Source organism: Stegostoma tigrinum, chromosome 4 (assembly GCF_030684315.1).
Source record: "Stegostoma tigrinum isolate sSteTig4 chromosome 4, sSteTig4.hap1, whole genome shotgun sequence".
NCBI lineage: Eukaryota > Metazoa > Chordata > Chondrichthyes > Orectolobiformes > Stegostomatidae > Stegostoma > Stegostoma tigrinum.
In genome coordinates this window covers 19,864,342-19,882,943 of record NC_081357.1, presented here as the reverse complement: position 1 = coordinate 19,882,943, position 18,602 = coordinate 19,864,342, and the positions used below count along the sequence as shown (strand labels likewise).

Sequence of the window (18,602 nt, the reverse complement as noted above, 5' to 3'; positions counted from 1 at the left end):
ACGCCTTTTAAATATAAAGGAAATGTCATTACCTTCCAATCAACTAATTTGTTTTGTACATATTGTTGGAATAATACTCATGCAAGTAAAAGCTATCTGTTTAAAATGAATGAACATGAATTGAGGCACAATCCAAATGTCTTGAGTTGGGAACTCAGCATTGCATCCCCCTCCCTCCTGCGCACGCTCGGCGATCCTGAAGCGGAACCTTTATCGTTTGCCGTTGTTGCCCCCCCGATCCTTCTATCTCGTTGGACAAATGGCGGACAAGTGGAGGCAGCTGTGTGGCGAAGAGCGGCTCCGGCCGAGCCTGAAGAACCTGACAGAGCCGGGGCTGAGGATGGGGCGAGTGGGCTTGGACCCGGACCCGGAGCAGCGGCAGCGGCGGAGGGCATTGCTGGAGTTGGTCGCGGCTCACGTGGACTCGTTCGACCAGGCGGTGAGCGAGGGGCTGGCTAGGGCCGTGCAGGTGAGTGCGAGCCCAGAGCACGTGGGGCATGGGTTCGTGTCGGGGCGGGGGGGGGCGGAAACGGAGGGCAACAATGGGGCACGGGCACTGGGGGGGGGGGCGGAAACGGAGGGCAACAATGGGGCACGGGCACGGGCACTGGGGGGGGGGCGGAAACGGAGGGCAACAATGGGGCACGGGCACTGGAGGGGGGGGCGGAAACGGAGGGCAACAATGGGGCACGGGCACTGGAGGGGGGGGCGCGGAAACGGAGGGCAACAATGGGGCACGGGCACTGGGGGGGGGGCGCGGAAACGGAGGGCAACAATGGGGCACGGGCCCTGGAGGGGGGGGGGGCGCGGAAACGGAGGGCAACAATGGGGCACGGGCCCTGGAGGGGGGGGGGGCGCGGAAACGGAGGGCAACAATGGGGCACGGGCCCTGGGGTGGGGGGCGGAAACGGAGGGCAACAATGGGGCACGGGCCCTGGAGGGGGGGGGGTGGAAACGGAGGGCAACAATGGGGCACGGGCCCTGGGGTGGGGGGCGGAAACGGAGGGCAACAATGGGGCACGGGCCCTGGGGTGGGGGGCGGAATCGGAGGGCAACAATGGGGCACGGGCCCTGGAGGGGGGGGCGGAAACGGAGGGCAACAATGGGGCACGGCCCTGGAGGGGGGGGGGCGCGGTAACGGAGGGCAACAATGGGACACGGGCCCTGGAGGGGGTTGGGGGGGGTCACGGGCGGCAACAATGGGGTACGGGCTGGAGGGGCCGGAGGGCAACAACGAGGCACGGACCATGGAGCGGGGGTGGGGGGCCGGAGGGCAAGAAGGCAAGAATGGGGCACGGGCTCGGGGCGGGGGACAACAACAATGGTGCATGGTCATGGGGGGGGGCAACAATGGGGCATGGGCCCTGAGGCATCAACATGTACAGGGGCAACAGCAGTGGCTATAGAGCAGGCATAACTGCATTGGGCCATGAGGCATGTAACGGAGCATAATAGCACAGGGTAGTTGGACCATAGAAGGATCAGCAACATGGACCTGGGAAACAGCAGCAGCTATAGAGGAGGCATAACTGCAGTGGGCCATGAGGCATGTAACGGAGCATAATAGCACAGGGTAGTTGGACCATAGAAGGATCAGCAACATGGACCTGGGAAACAGCAGCGGTTGGAGTATCAGTCTTAAGGATCTGGGCATTGGCAACATCGACCATGGTATGGGTGATGAGCAACAGCACCTTGCAAGGGATAATGGGAACTGCAGATGCTGGAGAATTCAAAATAAAGTGTGGAGCTGGATGAACACAACAGGCCAAGCAGCGTCTCAGGAGCAAGGCTCTTGATAGGCAGATGAGGAAAGGATGTTTTCTTTTATGGGAGAGTCTTGAATTAAGGGTTGCAGTCACCTATTTAAAACAATGATGAGATTATTTTTCTTCTCGGCTGTGCATTGGGAGCCTTAGAACTCTGTTTCTTTAAAAAAAAGTGGTGGTAGTGGAATTTTCAAGGAACCGTATGTACAATCATCTTGTGCTAGGTGATGAAAATCAGGGTTTGGTGGGAATGGGGATTTGGAGTTGTAATCAGGTGAGCTGTGATCTTACTAAATGGTGTTGTAGACTCAAGAGGCTGAATGGCCTACCCCTGATTCTAATATAGAGTCACAGAGATGTACTGCACAGAAACAGAAAGTGCTTTTAAATTTTTAAAAGACCTTGACTATTTACCCGATCCATGCTCCTCATGATTTTATAAACCTCTATAAGGTCACCCCTCGGCCTCTGACTGCAACAGGGAAAATAGCCCCAGCTATTCAGCCTCTCCCTATAAGCTTAAACCCTCCAATCCTGGCAGCATCCTTGTACATTTTCTGAAGAAGGGTCGAGGCCCGAAACGTCAGCCTTCCTGCTATGTTCATCCAGCTCTACACCTTGTTATCTCAGATTCTCCAGCATCTGCAGTTCCTACTACCTCTGAGATCAGAACTGCACACAGTATTCCAAATGTATGTTTATATGAAAGCAGCAACTGGACAGGGAGAATAGCTACATGAATCTGAGTAATGACATCAGAGGCATCAGAAACATGCTCCAAGGCAGCAGTAATATGGACCCTGAGCCACCACCCAGATGCCGGTGCTCTGAATTGCAAGAGCAAATGTCAGCCTGGGCCTTGGTAGCTCTTCAGTTGGTTGGGCTGGGCTTTATTCATCAGCCATTCCCACTAGTTTCCTTAATTACTGTAGAGATGTAGAACATAGAAGGGAACCACTTCTCCACTCAAGATTCTTTGAAGTGCAGTCAACATCCTTGCTGTTTTTACTCTTCAATTATTTATTGAATTTCTTCTTGAATGAGTCAAATCTCATCTTTATCTTCTTTGCTTCAAGAGGTCTCACACCTCCTCCAGTCTTTCTATGCAATTATAATCCCTCATTGTTGAACCTATTCTATTAATTTTTAAAATTCTGTCCAAAATCTTTGTAATCTTCCTTAATTGGACACAATGCTCCTGATTGGACAGCACTGGTATTTTATTTCGGTCAATTCTTGTATAATATCCTGGCATTTGTACCCGACAATAAAACCCAGAATCCCATATCCTTTCTTAACTGCTTTATTAGAGTCATAGAGATGTATACAGAATGGAAACTGACCCTTTGGTCCAACCTGTCCATGCTGACCAGATATCCAAAATAAATCTAGTCCCGTTGCCAGCATTTGGCCCATATCCCTCTAAACCTTTCTTATTCCTGTACCCATCCTTTTAAATGTTGTAATTGTACTAGCCTCCTTCACTTCCTTTGGCAGCTCGTTCCATACACACATCATCCTCTGTGTGAAAGAATTGCCCCTTTTAAATCTTTCCCCAGTCATCTTAAACCTGTGTCCTCTAGTTTTGGACTCTCCCACCCAGGCGCAAGGATCTTGTCTATTTATCCTATCCATGCCCCTCATGATGATATAAATCTCTGTAAGGTCACCCCTCAGCCTCTGACACTCCACGGTAAATAGCCCCTGTCTTTTCAACCTCTCCCTATAGTTCAAACCCTCCAACCCTGGCAACATCCTTGTAACTCTTTTCTGAACCCTTCCAAGTTTCACAATGTCCCTCCTATAGCAGGGAGACCGGAACTGCATGCAGTATTCCAGAAGTGGCTTAACCAATGTCGTGTACAGCTGCAACATGTCCTCCCAACTCCTGTACTCAATGCACTGGCCCATAAAGGCAAGCATATCAAACGCTTTCTTCACTATTCTATCTACCTGGGACTCTACTTTCAAGGAACTATGAACCTGAACTCCAAGGTCTCCTTGTTCAGCAACACTCCCCAGGGATTACCATTAAGTGTATAAGACCTGCCCTGATTTTCGTTTCCAAAGTGCAGCACCTCACATTTATATGAATTAAATTCCATCTGCCACTCCTCAGCCCATTGGTTCATCTGATCAAGATCCTGAAGTACTCTGAGGTAACCTTCTGTGTTCACATCTATTAGTCTGTTCTGTCAGCTTCAAAGGACAAACGCTATGACACTTCATTCCTCTCAGTTGCTCTGTTCTCTCCTTGACCTTGAGCTAATCCAAAATTTGTGTGGTCTAACTTGCACAAAGTCCCATTCACCTACGAGCATTGTGCTCCATTATCTTCCACTATTATGATGCCTCAGTGTTAGAATTCTCATCCTTTGTTTTCAAACTGTCTTCTGGTCACACCTGTTCTCTGTGATCTTCTCCAGCTTTATGTCCCTTCAAGATCTCTTCTCCAGCTTTATGTCCCTTCAAGATCTCTTCTCCAGCTTTATGTCCCTTCAAGATCTCTTCTCCAGCTTTATGTCCCTTCAAGATCTCTTCTCCAGCTTTATGTCCCTTCAAGATCTCTTCTCCAGCTTTATGTCCCTTCAAGATCTCTTCTCCAGCTTTATGTCCCTTCAAGATCTCTTCTCCAGCTTTATGTCCCTTCAAGATCTCTTCTCCAGCTTTATGTCCCTTCAAGATCTCTTCTCCAGCTTTATGTCCCTTCAAGATCTCTTCTCCAGCTTTATGTCCCTTCAAGATCTCTTCTCCAGCTTTATGTCCCTTCAAGATCTCTTCTCCAGCTTTATGTCCCTTCAAGATCTCTTCTCCAGCTTTATGTCCCTTCAAGATCTCTTCTCCAGCTTTATGTCCCTTCAAGATCTCTTCTCCAGCTTTATGTCCCTTCAAGATCTCTTCTCCAGCTTTATGTCCCTTCAAGATCTCTTCTCCAGCTTTATGTCCCTTCAAGATCTCTTCTCCAGCTTTATGTCCCTTCAAGATCTCTTCTCCAGCTTTATGTCCCTTCAAGATCTCTTCTCCAGCTTTATGTCCCTTCAAGATCTCTTCTCCAGCTTTATGTCCCTTCAAGATCTCTTCTCCAGCTTTATGTCCCTTCAAGATCTCTTCTCCAGCTTTATGTCCCTTCAAGATCTCTTCTCCAGCTTTATGTCCCTTCAAGATCTCTTCTCCAGCTTTATGTCCCTTCAAGATCTCTTCTCCAGCTTTATGTCCCTTCAAGATCTCTTCTCCAGCTTTATGTCCCTTCAAGATCTCTTCTCCAGCTTTATGTCCCTTCAAGATCTCTTCTCCAGCTTTATGTCCCTTCAAGATCTCTTCTCCAGCTTTATGTCCCTTCAAGATCTCTTCTCCAGCTTTATATCCCTTCAAGATCTCTTCTCCAGCTTTATGTCCCTTCAAGATCTCTTCTCCAGCTTTATGTCCCTTCAAGATCTCTTCTCCAGCTTTATGTCCCTTCAAGATCTCTTCTCCAGCTTTATGTCCCTTCAAGATCTCTTCTCCAGCTTTATGTCCCTTCAAGATCTCTTCTCCAGCTTTATGTCCCTTCAAGATCTCTTCTCCAGCTTTATGTCCCTTCAAGATCTCTTCTCCAGCTTTATGTCCCTTCAAGATCTCTTCTCCAGCTTTATGTCCCTTCAAGATCTCTACTCCCATAATTTTGAAATCTCATGAATCCCTAATTTTAATTGCTTCACCACTGGCATTGTGATAATGTCATTGCACAAATAACCCAGATGTTCTGGGAACATAGGTTCAAATCACACAACCATAGGTGGTGAAATTTGAATTCAGTGAAAATTTGGATTTAAAAGCTAGTCTGACGGTGACCATGTAAATTGTTATAAAAATCCATCTGTTTCATTAAAGGGTGAGAAATATAGAAAATGGGAACAGGAGTAGGCTATTCAGCCCTTCAGGCTTCTTCCAGCTTTCAGTATGATCATTGTGAGATATAGATTCACGTGCTCACAATCACGGAGTCAGTGGAGACAAAGTCTTGGAAACAAGTAACTTAAGCTTTATTACGAGTCTGCAGAATTGGGTGCCCCCCGTTGCCTGAGGCGCACACAGGTCAGGGAGCCTCCCCTTTTTATACATCACTTATCCGGCCAGATCCTCCCCTTTTAGCTCCGTCCAATCTGAGCTCCAAGGTGCACAATCTTCCCGTTACTTCCCTTGTCCCACCCTCTTCATACATCATGTTATGCTAATTAAGCAGCTTCGTAAGCATGGGCGTAAAAGTTAATATGCATTCTCTCATTAGGCATGTGCTTCAACTACGTCTACTGTGCAAAGCTTAACCTTTTCACCCTCTGGGTATCTGCTAGCAGTTTTGGACCAGTTCATTCTGGTTTCTAATCACTTGGCCCTTACTCCCTTTTCTTATCACTCGGCTTAGTACTAGATGTCTTTTTGTTCAAAGTTAAGTAATTATTTTCACTGCAATTTAATCATCCTTATTTCTCACAATTGTGGCTGATCATTTGCCTTTGGCCTATACACACATTCCTATAGGAAGGAAATTTGCTGTTTTGACCTGGTCCGGCCACCATGTGCCTCCAATCCCACAGTAATGTGGTTGACTCTTTACTGCCTTCTCTGAATTAGCCCAGAGCACCAATCAGATTAAGGGCAACCAGGGATTGACAATTAATGTTGACCTTGCCAGTGGTGCTCACATACAAGAATAAATAAATAAAACCTTACCTGTATTTTTCAGCAGCCTAGATTTAATGTTTTGAACTCCCAGAAATCTCTCTGCTTCTCCATTCCTCTTTCACCTTTGAAAATGGCTCTTAAAAACATATCTCTGACTAAAGTTTTTCTTTTTCATGGGATGTGGACATTCAAAAGTAGATCATCGTTATTGCCCATCCCTAATTTCCCTTGAGAAGTCAATAGTGAGTTGCTTTCATGAACGTCTGCATTCTCATGTGCTGTTCATACATCTGCTGTACTGTTAGGAGGGGAGTTCCAGCATTGAACCTCCACAGCAGTGAATGAATAGTGAGATGGCTCCAGGTTAAATGGTGTGTAGCTTGGAAGTGAACTTGCACATCATGGTGTTTCCATGTATTTGCCGCCTTTGTCCTCTAGGGTGTAAAGGTCGTGGGTTTGGATGGTACTGACTTGATGCCTTGGTTGAGATGCTAGAATAAAGTACCAACATTATTGCTATGACTGTGCATTGGTCTGCAGGGAATGATTGTCAATGGTGGAGGATGTGGGTGTGAACTAAGCAGGTCGCTTTGTTTTGGATGGTGTTGATCTTCTTCAGTGTTGTTTGAAGTTGCATTTATCCAAGCAAATAGAGTTTTTATCACAGTAGATTGGAACGCGCTCTGAGGAGTTGAGAAAAGAGTTACTTGAACTAAAGATTTACTAGTCTCTGACCAATTGTCCTAACAACTCGTTATCGGTCCAGCATCAAATGCTGTTCAATAATGCTCCTATGAGATACTGTATGATGTTAAAGGTGGTATATAAATTTAAGCTGCGCATGCTGTCAAAACTTAGTGCCATTTTAGCAAAATGCATAGTATAAATGCGACTTCCTTTAAGCCTCCTACTGACACTTTTGTTTTAAATGTTCTCACCATAGGCCATTCCTCCACTGGAGTTCAATTATAGAAATGAACGGATCAGCCTGGCCTTTATGGATGCTTTCATCAGCACTCCCATGGTGTCAAAAGGCAGCATCTGCAATGACCTAAGAGTCTACCCAGCGGAGTGTAGAGGACGACGAAGTACTTATAGGGGCAAGTTAACTGTAAGTATTGCTTGTTCTGATCCGTTACATCTGATTTTAGGTTAAAAATGCAACAAAGATGTAAGAGAATGTTACCAGGACTAGAGGGTTTGAGTTACAGGGAGAGGATGGGACTTTTTTCACTGGGGGGTAGGAGGTCAAGGTCGTGAGGAGCATAGATAAGGTGAATAGCAAGGGCCTTTTCGCTAGGGTAGGGGAGTTCAAAACTAGAAGGCATATTTTTAATGTGAGGAGAAAGATTTAAAAGGGACCTGAGGTGCAACTTTTTCCAGAGGGTGGCTCATATGTGGAATGAGCTGCCAGAGGAAGTTGTAGGTGCAGATACAGTTACAACATTTAAAATACATTTGGATAGATACATGGCTAGGAAAGGTTTAGAGGGATATGAGCCAAATGCAAGCAAGTGGGACTAGTTTAGTTTGGGAAAGTTGGTTGGTATGTACTATTTGGACCGTGCTGTATGATCCTGTCTGCTGCTGGAGTTAGAATTGAATTGGCTACATACTGTTATCACCTGCCAAAAGCTAGACCTTTTCAACTGGTGGTACTTTTAACAATGTTGCTATGATCCATTTAAACTATGATCTGTGAAATCTATCTTCGAGTTTACATCCCTTCAGGTCACCTCAAGATGATCCTATAGGGATGCAAGTTGTTGTGCGATAGGTTTTGCTTCTGGGTTATATTTACCAAGTGACTTTCCTGCTTTTAAGCCAAATTTTAAGAAAACAACGTTCTTGAGATGCTACCATTTGTAAATAATCTCTATTTGTCCTGAAGACATTAAAAATCACCTGTTGGACTGGTATCATAGGCCATGTGAGTTAGTAGAGCATTATTGAGCCAGTTGGGTTTTTAATCACACTTTGACAAGTCGGTCATAATTTTCCTCATCCATACATTTGTTCAATTTATTTTCACATTTCATCATTGTGGGATTTCAGCTGTCAGCCACTAGGTTACCAGTCCAGTTCTATAACCATTATGCTGTCAGAACACACTGTATTGGGGTATGGTTCACTGGAAGTATTCTAGTATTTTACTTAAATGGCTTCTCTTCATGTGTTATGCTTATTAATAGAGTGTTCATGAGCTTTCCATGTCTTCTGGTGACACTTGTTGATGTGAGTACTCTCCAGTAGAAGGGTAGACACTGCGGATGATGTTCCCTGCCTTCTCCTCTTCCTAATCCAGAAATATTTGAATTGCCTGTAAATAAAATTTCTATTTTATTGAGACCAAATCGTTCAGTGACGTTGGCAGCTGTGGTGTGACCCAGATATTTAGCATGAACTGACTTCAGTGTCATTCATATTGCTTCAATGTGATTAAAATGGATCTATCAGATGTGATCTGCCGTATGTTACTGAAGAGTTGCGTTCATCCTACGTGATAGCCAATGCTGCATTCTTAGCTTTAAAAAGGGGCAGACTGAATGGTTTTGCTTTTAATGTGTACAGACAGCAATTCTTTAACTTCTCTTTCTTTTTAGGCAGATGTCAGCTGGTCTGTGAATGGTGTACCAAAGGGGATTATTAAACAGAGCCTTGGTTTAATTCCTATTATGGTAAAATCAAAGCTCTGTAATCTCTATGGGCTTTCTCCTCAAGAACTCATTAAACACCACGAAGAAGCAGAGGTAAAGAATTAACTGATTTCCTTTTCTTCCGGTATGACAGCCTATCATTGCGTGCAAGTTTGCTAGGAGTAGGGGAATTTAGGCAACACATTAGGGGAAGGAAGAGAGCCAAGTTTCTATCCTATCATTCATCTCTGGTGGGAATATAGTTTTCATAGAATACAAACCTTAATTATCTTGGTTGTCCTGTTAAAGCCGTTGTAAACATAGTGGGAAACTGATTTTCTTTCAGCAAGATTACGGAGAACTACTGTTGAAATTTTACTGTAATTTATTGACACGGGAAATTGTCCCGGTGCTGGTGCAGAAAACACAAAGTTTAACATCCTCCCAAAATAGCAATCATTCAATACATAGATAGCAGTGGAAGTCTTGCCAATCGCCCTCTGCCATGCGCTGGACCTGTTCTGTTCTACTCTTGAAGGTTCTTTCAAAACATTTTCTGAAATGCCGTTAAAGAATCGGATATCTATTTTGCTGATGGTGCGGATTACATGTATTGCAAGCAGGCTTTCTCTGCTGATCTGATGTCAGCATTCTGCGACCTTCCAACTTGAGATGGGTGGTAGAAGAACTCCAGGATAAGGTTCTGTTTTGAAAAGTTAAATAAAAGTGTGACACTAAGATTGAGGAGCAGATTCAGCCATTTGTTCTGCCATTCGATCATGGCTGATATGTTTCTCAATCCCATTCTCCTGCCTTCTCCCCATAACCCTTGATCTCCTTACCAATCAAGAACCTAACTATTTCTGTCTTAAATACACTCAACCATTTGGGCTCCACGTCTTGTGTCTGTAAGTTCCTCAGGTTAACCACCCTGTGGCTGAAGAAATTCCTTCTCGTCGCTGTTCTAAAGGATCGCCCCTTTGCTCTGAAGCTGTGCCCTCAGTTCTAGTCTCTCCTACTAGTGGAAACATCTTCTCCATGTCCATGCTACCCAGGTCTCTTAGGACTTTAAGTTTCAATCAGCTTCCCCCTTCATCCTTTATAAATTCGATTGAGCACAGACCCAGAGTCCTGAACTACTCCTCGTATAACAAGTCCTTCATCCCTGAGGTCATTCTTATAAACCTTCTCTGGATCCCATCCAAAGTCACACATCCTTCCTTGGATATGGGGTCTAAAACTGCTCACAAGATTCCAGTTCCATTCTGATGACAGCCTTGTACACCCTCACTCTGTATTAGCCTTGTATTCTAGTTCTCTTGAAATGAATGTTAATGTTGAATTTGCCTTCCTCACTGCCAGCTGAATCTGCTTATTAACCTCAGAATCCTGAGCTAGAACTCCCAAGTTGCTTTGTGCTTCAAACCTTTGAAGCCTTTCTCCATTTAGCAGATAGTCCATACATCTACCCTTCCTTCCAAATTGCCTTTCTTGCATGTCTTTTCTGTCTCATTATTTATTTTCTGCCCCACATCCTGACGATTGCTTGGAGGCCTGTACAGAATTCTTGTCAGGTCTTTTCTCCTTATGTGGTTTCTCAACTTTATCCACATAGATTCCACACCTCTGATTCTATCTCACTTCTTACTACCAACTTAATTTTTAAATTTTACTAATCCTGTCTTCTGCCCATCTGTCGGCCCTTTCAATAGGATATGTATCAGTTTACAGCCACATATTGTGATACCCACAACATGCTACTTACCAGTTTCAAGCAGTGCTACAAGCTCATTCGCCTTTGTTTCACATACTGTGATGATAGAGGTGACGTATGGATCATGGACATTGATTAAGTATGTAACGGTACAGACAGTCTTGAGATGAAATACCTCAAAGCCTTGTTCGTCGTAGCTGGTGACTTCAACCAGGAAAACCTCAAGAATGTGCTACCAAAATTCCACCAACGTATCTCCTGTTCCACTAGAGGTCTGAACATCCTTAACCATTGCTAAACAACCAAAAAAGATGCCTACAGCTCAATCCTCTGTCCATGTTTTGGAAAATCAGATCGCAATGCTGTGCTGCTCCTCCTGGCTTAAAAGCAGAAACTGAAGAGATGAGGACCCAGTCCAGAAAGTAGTGTACTTTCTGTCTGAGGAAACGGAAGGTCTTACATGGGACTTTGAGTCAATGGATTGGTCCATGTTCAGGTTGGCCAAGGAGCTCTTGAATAAGTATGCCACTAGCGTTACAAGACTTCATTAGTAAGTGTGTAGATGTCTGCATGCTGAAGAAGTTAATCTGAGCATTCCTCAACCAGAAACCATGGATGTACTGGGTGATCTACTCCCTGCTGAAGTCCAGGTCTGAGGCAGCTATGATCTCTATAGGATATCCAGGCAAGACCTTTGCAAGGCCATGATGGACACCAAGAGCCAAGACCAAACTAACCTAGAGACCCATACTAACCACAAACAGAATCGTGGGCAACAGAATGTTTCTACCCAATGAGCTCAAGGACACTTAAAGGATATCACCGATACCATCAGCCTTGGATGCACCAGTCACTGCTTAGATCGGCCGCCTTGAGGGTGAACCCATGGAAAGCAGCCAGCCTGATTGGGGTGTCCGGCTGTTCATTCAGGTAGTGTGCAGACTAGCTGGCAGATGTATTGGCAGACATCTTCGATCTCGCCTTACTACAATCTGAAATCCCCCCCATAGCTTTGAGAAGACCACATCATCCCAATGCCAAAGAAAAATCATGCTGCGTGATTCAATGATTGTGGTTTAGTGGCTGTGACCTCCATAATTACGAAGTGTTCTGAGAGGTTGGTCATGGCTCACATTGACTGTAGCCTCCCAGTCTGCCTTGATCCCTTGTAATTCACCTACCGGTGCAGCAGGTCCCTGGCTCTATACTCACCCATGGAACATCTTGGACAATGAGACCTTTGTCATGCTCCTAATTACTGGCTACAGCTCTGCCTTCAACACTATAATTCCAAACAAACTCACCTCCGAACTCTGGGAACTAGGTCTCTGCTCCCCTCTCTGTAACTGGATTCTTGACTTCGTGACCAACTGACCGTAGCCAGTAAAAACAGGCACCAACATCATCTCCATGATAACACTCAATTCTGGTGCCCTGCAAGGCTGCGTACTCGGCCCTCTGCTACGTTTGTTGTAAACACATGATTGTGTGGCCAAATTTCGCACCAACTCCTCTTACAAGTTTGCTGAATACACCAGCATGGGTCAGATCTCAAACAACGACGAGATGGACCACAGGAACAAGATTGATTGCTTTATGAGAATCTCCCCACCAACACCAGCAAAACGAAGGAGCTGGTTATTGACTTCAGGAGATGGAGTAGAGGGCACGCCCCTGTCCACATCTGTGATGCTGAGTTGGAGATGGTCGAGAGCGTCAAGTTCCTGCGAGGACAATCGCCAACAACGTGTCCTGGTCCACTCACTTTGACACGATAGTCTAGAAAGCACAACAATGTATCTGCTTCCTCGGGAAGCTAAGGAAATTTGGCACGTCCACAAGGCCTGTTACAAATTTTTATAGATGCACCACAGAAAGCACACTGCCTGGATGCAACGCAGTGTGGTATGGCAACTGCTGTTCGCAAGTCCGCTAGAAATTACAGAGTGCTGTGAGCACAGTCCAGTCCACGATGCAAACCAGGTTTCCATCCGTTGACTCCATCTGTATGTCTCCTGCCTCGGAAAGGCAGCCAAGGTAGTCAAAGATCCCTCCCACCCTCTTCTGATGCGCATGTTTGTATACCTGTATGAAAAGATTAAGAACAGCTTCTTCCCTGCAGTTATTGTAGTTTTGAATGGACCTCTTTAATTTTGATGTTGTTCTGTCTGTGCACCTTCTCTGCAGCTGTGAAGTTGTATCCTGCACACTTTTGTTAGCCTGATGCATGTGTATAATATGATCTGCCTGTAAAGCACGTAAGGCAACATTTTCTACTGTATCTCAGTATGTATGACAGTAATGAATCAAATCAAATCATGGAGTACTTGTTTGTGGAATTCCTGCTTAAGTCAGAATGATACAAACATAATTTACTGAGAGTTTAGAGAAGAGATAACGGAAGTTGATACATATCCTTTCTCAACAGGAAATGGGAGGATATTTCATAATAAATGGCATAGAGAAAATCATTCGGATGCTGATCATGCCACGACGAAATTTTCCTATTGCTATGGTGAGACCCAAATGGAAGAGCAGAGGCCCTGGCTTTACGCAGTACGGTAATTGTGGATTTTACGACATGAGTTGAAAAGTTTGACTGAAGATTATTTTGTTATTTTGGGAACGTTGAATTGTACTGTGGTAGGTTGCGTGCTTATGTGCAACATTTGTAATAATCGTTGGCTCATAGATGAGTTCTTTCTGAATCCTCAACATCTTTTGTACCCAAAGCCACATCTCTTCAAGTTCGTATCTGCTCCTTTTTCTGGCAAAATTCCTCTCTAATACCCGTCTGCATGTATTTCCAGGAGGGCTTGACTGCGTGTCCAACAGTTGTGAACACCACACCTGATTTTGTTATTGTTTTCTAAGCCCTAGACTGGGAGTTAAGTGACAGCCTCCTGTGGTGTAATTGATAACTCGTGATTTTTCAGTCTGTTGTATTCTGAGTGATAGCATGCAAGTGGATTGGTTTCTGATTGAGATATTTGTTCTGTGTCTCCCCTGTTAATTTATAAATTATTATCTCTACACCAACCGTTTCTGTTTGATCATAGAATCCCTGCAGTGTGGAAAGAGGCCATATGGCTCATCAAATCTGCACCAACCCTCTAAAAACATTGTATACAGAGCCAGCCCCCACTCAATCCCCATAACCCCACATTATATCATGACTAACCCACCTAGTATATACATTACTGGATGTTACGGGGCAATTTAGCATGGCCAGTCTACCTAAACTGCACAACTGGATTGTGGGAGGAAACTGGAGCAACCAGCGGAAACCCATGCAAACTGTATACAGACAGTCAACCAAGGGTGGAATCGAACCCTGGGTCCCTGGCATTGTGAGGCAACGGTGCTAGTCTCTGTGTAACATTGCTGAGCTGTAAACCAGTTCAAAAAATAAAACAGTAAAACTTGGAAATGAATGTGCAGGCTCTGCTGGAGCTTCATTTTGAGTTGAACTATATGTCTTATTTACAGGTGTTATGTCCTTTCCTTCTGAGACTGTTGGATGCTAAAGCTGCTCTTAGTGCTGGTGAATCAGTGTTGATTTTAATGTAACTAAAGTCAATGCCCAGCAAGTTTAAAAACCTTGATCTTGAATCTGATCTGTCCTGTACAATTCCCTTAGTTAAACACTGAGCTTATTCTGTCATTCACTGGTAGACTAATGTCATGAAGGTTCCGCTGTTCGTCTTTGCTGGTGCCACTTGTACAGTGATAGGAGCGCTGCACTCTTATCATTCTCATAAATTCATTTATTGGAGGTGCATGCTGCCTATGAGGTTTGATTTGATTGGTTGTAAGTGGTTTTTCAGGGAAAATTTGGTGCATGCTTTGCTGTGCAGAAGAGAGATCAGAACGATGTGAAATGAATACAGTCGAGAGAGTTTGGAAGTGATTTGTAAGAATGGTTCCACAGATGAAGAACTTAAGTTGTGAATGTTTTTGGAGAAGTCAGGATTTTTTTTTTGCAGAAAAGACTGACGTGATTTAGTAGAGGTATTCAAGACTGAGGAATCTGGACAGAATAGCTTGGAAGAAACTGCTTCCACTGGTGAGCCTCAGGTTAATGCTCTGGGACATGTCATCTGGTCGAATGTAAATTCAAAATAAAATGTGGAATTAAAAGCTAGGTTTAGTCATGGTGACATGCAACTGTCCTCCATAACTGTTTTTTAAAAAAAAACCTACATGAGAATCCAGATTCACAGCAACATGGTTGACTCTTAACTGTCATACAAAATAACCTAGCAAGTCACTTAGTTCGATAATACCTATGTTCCGTGAAAGAAGAGGTAAAAAGAGGATTGAGAAGTTGGCAGAAAATGTAAATATGTTGTTTCACAGTGCTTAGTAAAGTCTGGGAATCATTGCTTGAAATTGGGATAGAGGTAGGTTCAATCAAGATGTACAAAAGGAAGAATGTGCAGGGTGTACAAGGAGAAGCAGAATAATGGCACTAGATGCATTGCTGATTTGGTGATAGGGTGGATACACAGTGGAGCAAATGGCCACTTCATACACTGTAACAAATCTGTAACTAGTGGAAAAAACTGACAAAAATATTTAAATTTCAAATTTTCAAAGAGGACCGTAACACTTAAACTTGCAGCTTAATATTTTGTGCTCTCATTTGGCTTCCTCTGGAAGTTATTACACTCAACTTGTTTACTTTGATCATTTTGGAAATATCTTCGTGGTTCCCCACTTGTGAAGCACATACTTAACTCTTGATAGGCTGACGTGACTTTCAGCCCACTCTACCACAAAGTAGCACAACATCAGTTAATCTCCTTCATTATTAATTATGCTCTTAAACGTCATTGACAGGAGGCATGGGATCAGGTTGGTCAGTTACATTTCTCATTTGTAAAATTGCAAGATTTGAAAGCAAAGAAACATTAATGTGACAACAGAGTAAGACTTCATGAAAACGAAGCAAACTTTGTGTTGTGCTTTCTCTTTTCAGGTATAAGCATGCACTGCGTGAAGGATGAGCACACCGCTATTAACATGAACCTCCATTATCTCGATAATGGCACCATAATGGTCAACTTCATTTACCAGAAGGAACTCTTCTTCATACCACTCTGTTTTGTGCTTAAGGTGAGATGTAATACTATATTGGTACAGTGGGCAAGGGTTTTAAAAAAATTGAATTCTTTGAGGGATGTAATTTGGGATTGAATAAAACATATCTTTTTGGTTAATAGGATGCAAGTGTTCCTTGCAAGGACAGATTTAATGTTCATCCTTAATTCACCATGAGACGGTGATGATGAACAGCTTTCTGGAACTGCTATAGTTTATGTTAGGGAATACCGTTAGAAAAGGAGTTGCGAAATTTTATTCCAGCAGCATTGAAGGAACAACAATATAGTCGAAGACAGCGTGGTACAAAAAATATTTCTATTGAGCTCAAGCATAAACGCTGTTTCTGTCCTCACAGCCAAATATGTTGAGTTTCTGCAGCATTTTCTGAAAGACTGGATGATGTTTGGCTTGGAGGAAGATTTGTAGATGCACCTACTTGCCTCCACCTTCTCAGTTTAGAGAAACGTTTAGTGAATTGCTACAATGCTACTAGCCCTGGAGCGTGTCCAGCGGAGATTCACACTGATGATCCCTGGAATGGTAGGTTTAACGTATGATGAACGGCTAAGGATCCTGGGTTTGTAATCATTAGAGCTCAGAAGGTTGAGGGGAGATCTAAGAGAAACTTACAAGATAATGTATGGTTTAGAACGGGTGGACGTTGGAAGTTGCTCCCGTTAGGCGGGGAGACTAGGACCCGTGGGCACAGCCTTAGAATTAGACGGGGTAAATTTATAACGGAAATGAGATGACATTTCTTCAGCGAGAGTGTGGTGGGCTTGTGGTATTCATTGCCACGGAGTGCAGTGGAGGCCAGGATGTTAGATGCCTTCAACGCAGAGATCGATAAATTCTTGATCTCACAAGGAATCAAGGGCTAAGGGGGAGTGTGCAGGGAAGCGGTGTTGAAATGCCCATCAGCCACGATTTAAATGGCGGAGTGGACTTGAATGGCGGAATGGCCTTACTTCTGCTCCTATGTCTTATGGTCTAATGCATCATGTAGATGGTGCACTGGTGCTGAATGGGGTGCCATTCAAACAAGCTGTTTTTATTCTTGTCAAGCTTCTGCAGTATTTTTGAATATGCAATGATCTGCAGAAACAAATAACTCTTAAAATATGTAAGAAATTAATTAAAGTTTTCAACAGTACATTGTTTTGATTTATGGTATATTACATAATACTAAAATAAGTCTATTTTATGCTGCAACTCCAAGAGATGGACCTTTGAAATACAGTTGGGTTTCTGTATTTTGGTACAGCTATCTTGGCTTTGGTCAATCCTTCAGTAACTTTTTTTCTCCAGCACTCCAATTGAAATGACAACCTGAATCTATCTAGGTATTAAAATGTGAGGCTGGATGAACACAGCAGGCTCAGCAGCATCTCAGGAGCACAAAAGCTGACGTTTCGGGCCTAGACCCTTCATCAGAGAGGGGGATAGGGTGAGGGTTCTGGAATAAATAGGGAGAGAGGGGGATGCGGACCGAAGATGGAGAGAAAAGAAGATAGGTGGAGAGGAGAGTATAGGTGGGGAGGTAGGGAGGGGATAGGTCAGTCCAGGGAAGACTGACAGGTCAAGGAGGTGGGATGAGGTTAGTAGGTAGGAAATGGAGGTGCGGCTTGGGGTGGGAGGAAGGGATGGGTGAGAGGAAGAACAGGTTAGGGACGCAGAGACAGGAAGCCACACCGGGTACAATGGATGTAGTATACCACATTGGCAGATGTGCAGGTGATCCTCTGCTTAATATGGAAAGTCATCTTGGGGCCAGGGATAGGGGTGAGGGAGGAGGTGTGGGGGCAAGTGTAGCATTCTACACCATCTACAATCCGACCCCACCACCCAAGACATTTTTCCATCCCCATCCTTGTCTGCTTTCCGGAGAGACCACTCTCTCCGTGACTCCCTTGTTCGCTCCACACTGCTCTCCATCCCCACCACACCCGGCACTTTCCCCTGCAACCGCAGGAAATGCTACACTTGCCCCTACACCACCTCCCTTACCCCTATCCCAGGCCCCAAGATGACTTTCCATATTAAGCAGAGGTTCACCTGCACATCTGCCAATGTGGTATATTGCATCCATTGTACCCGGTGTGGCTGCCTCTACATTGGGGAAACCAAGCGGAGGCTTGGGGACTGCTTTGCAGAACACCTCCGCTCAGTTCGCAATAAACGACTGCACCTCCCAGTCACAAACCATTTCCACTCCCGCTCCCATTCTTTCGTGACATGTCCATCATGGGCCTCCTGCAGTGCCACAATGATGTCACATGAAGGTTGCAGGAACAGCAACTCATATTCCGCTTGGGAACCCTGCAGCCCAATGGTATCAATGTGGACTTGACCAGCTTCAAAATCTCCCCTTCCCCCCACCGCATCCCAAAACCAGCCCAGTTCGTCTCCTCCCCCCACTGCACCACACAACCAGCCCAGCTCTTCCCCTTCACCCACTGCATCCCAAAACCAGTCCAACCTGTCTCTGCTTCCCTAACCTGTTCTTCCTCTCACCTATCCCTTCCTCTCCCCCCCCCCCCCCCCCCCCCCCCCCCCAAGCCGCACCTCCATCTCCTACCTACTAACCTCATCCCACCTCCTTGACCTGTCAGTCTTCCCTGGACTGACCTATCCCCTCCCTACCTATACTCTGCTCTCCACCTATCTTCTTTTCTCTCCATCTTCGGTCCGCCTCCCCCTCTCTCCCTATTTATT

The 18,602-nt window shown here is 44.8% G+C and overlaps 1 protein-coding gene across 1 annotated transcript in view; it reads left to right on the top strand.

Annotated features, from left to right (window-relative positions):
* The first annotated feature begins 246 nt into the window (after positions 1–246).
* polr1b (RNA polymerase I subunit B) overlaps positions 247–18,602 on the top strand; it is a 39,109-nt gene continuing 20,753 nt past the window's right edge. The window contains exons 1-5 of the mRNA XM_059645193.1: positions 247–469; positions 7,375–7,542; positions 9,035–9,181; positions 13,210–13,342; positions 15,763–15,899. Coding sequence (XP_059501176.1) covers positions 260–469; positions 7,375–7,542; positions 9,035–9,181; positions 13,210–13,342; positions 15,763–15,899 — 795 coding nt within the window. The 5' untranslated portion in view covers positions 247–259. The remainder of the gene's footprint in view (positions 470–7,374; positions 7,543–9,034; positions 9,182–13,209; positions 13,343–15,762; positions 15,900–18,602) is intronic.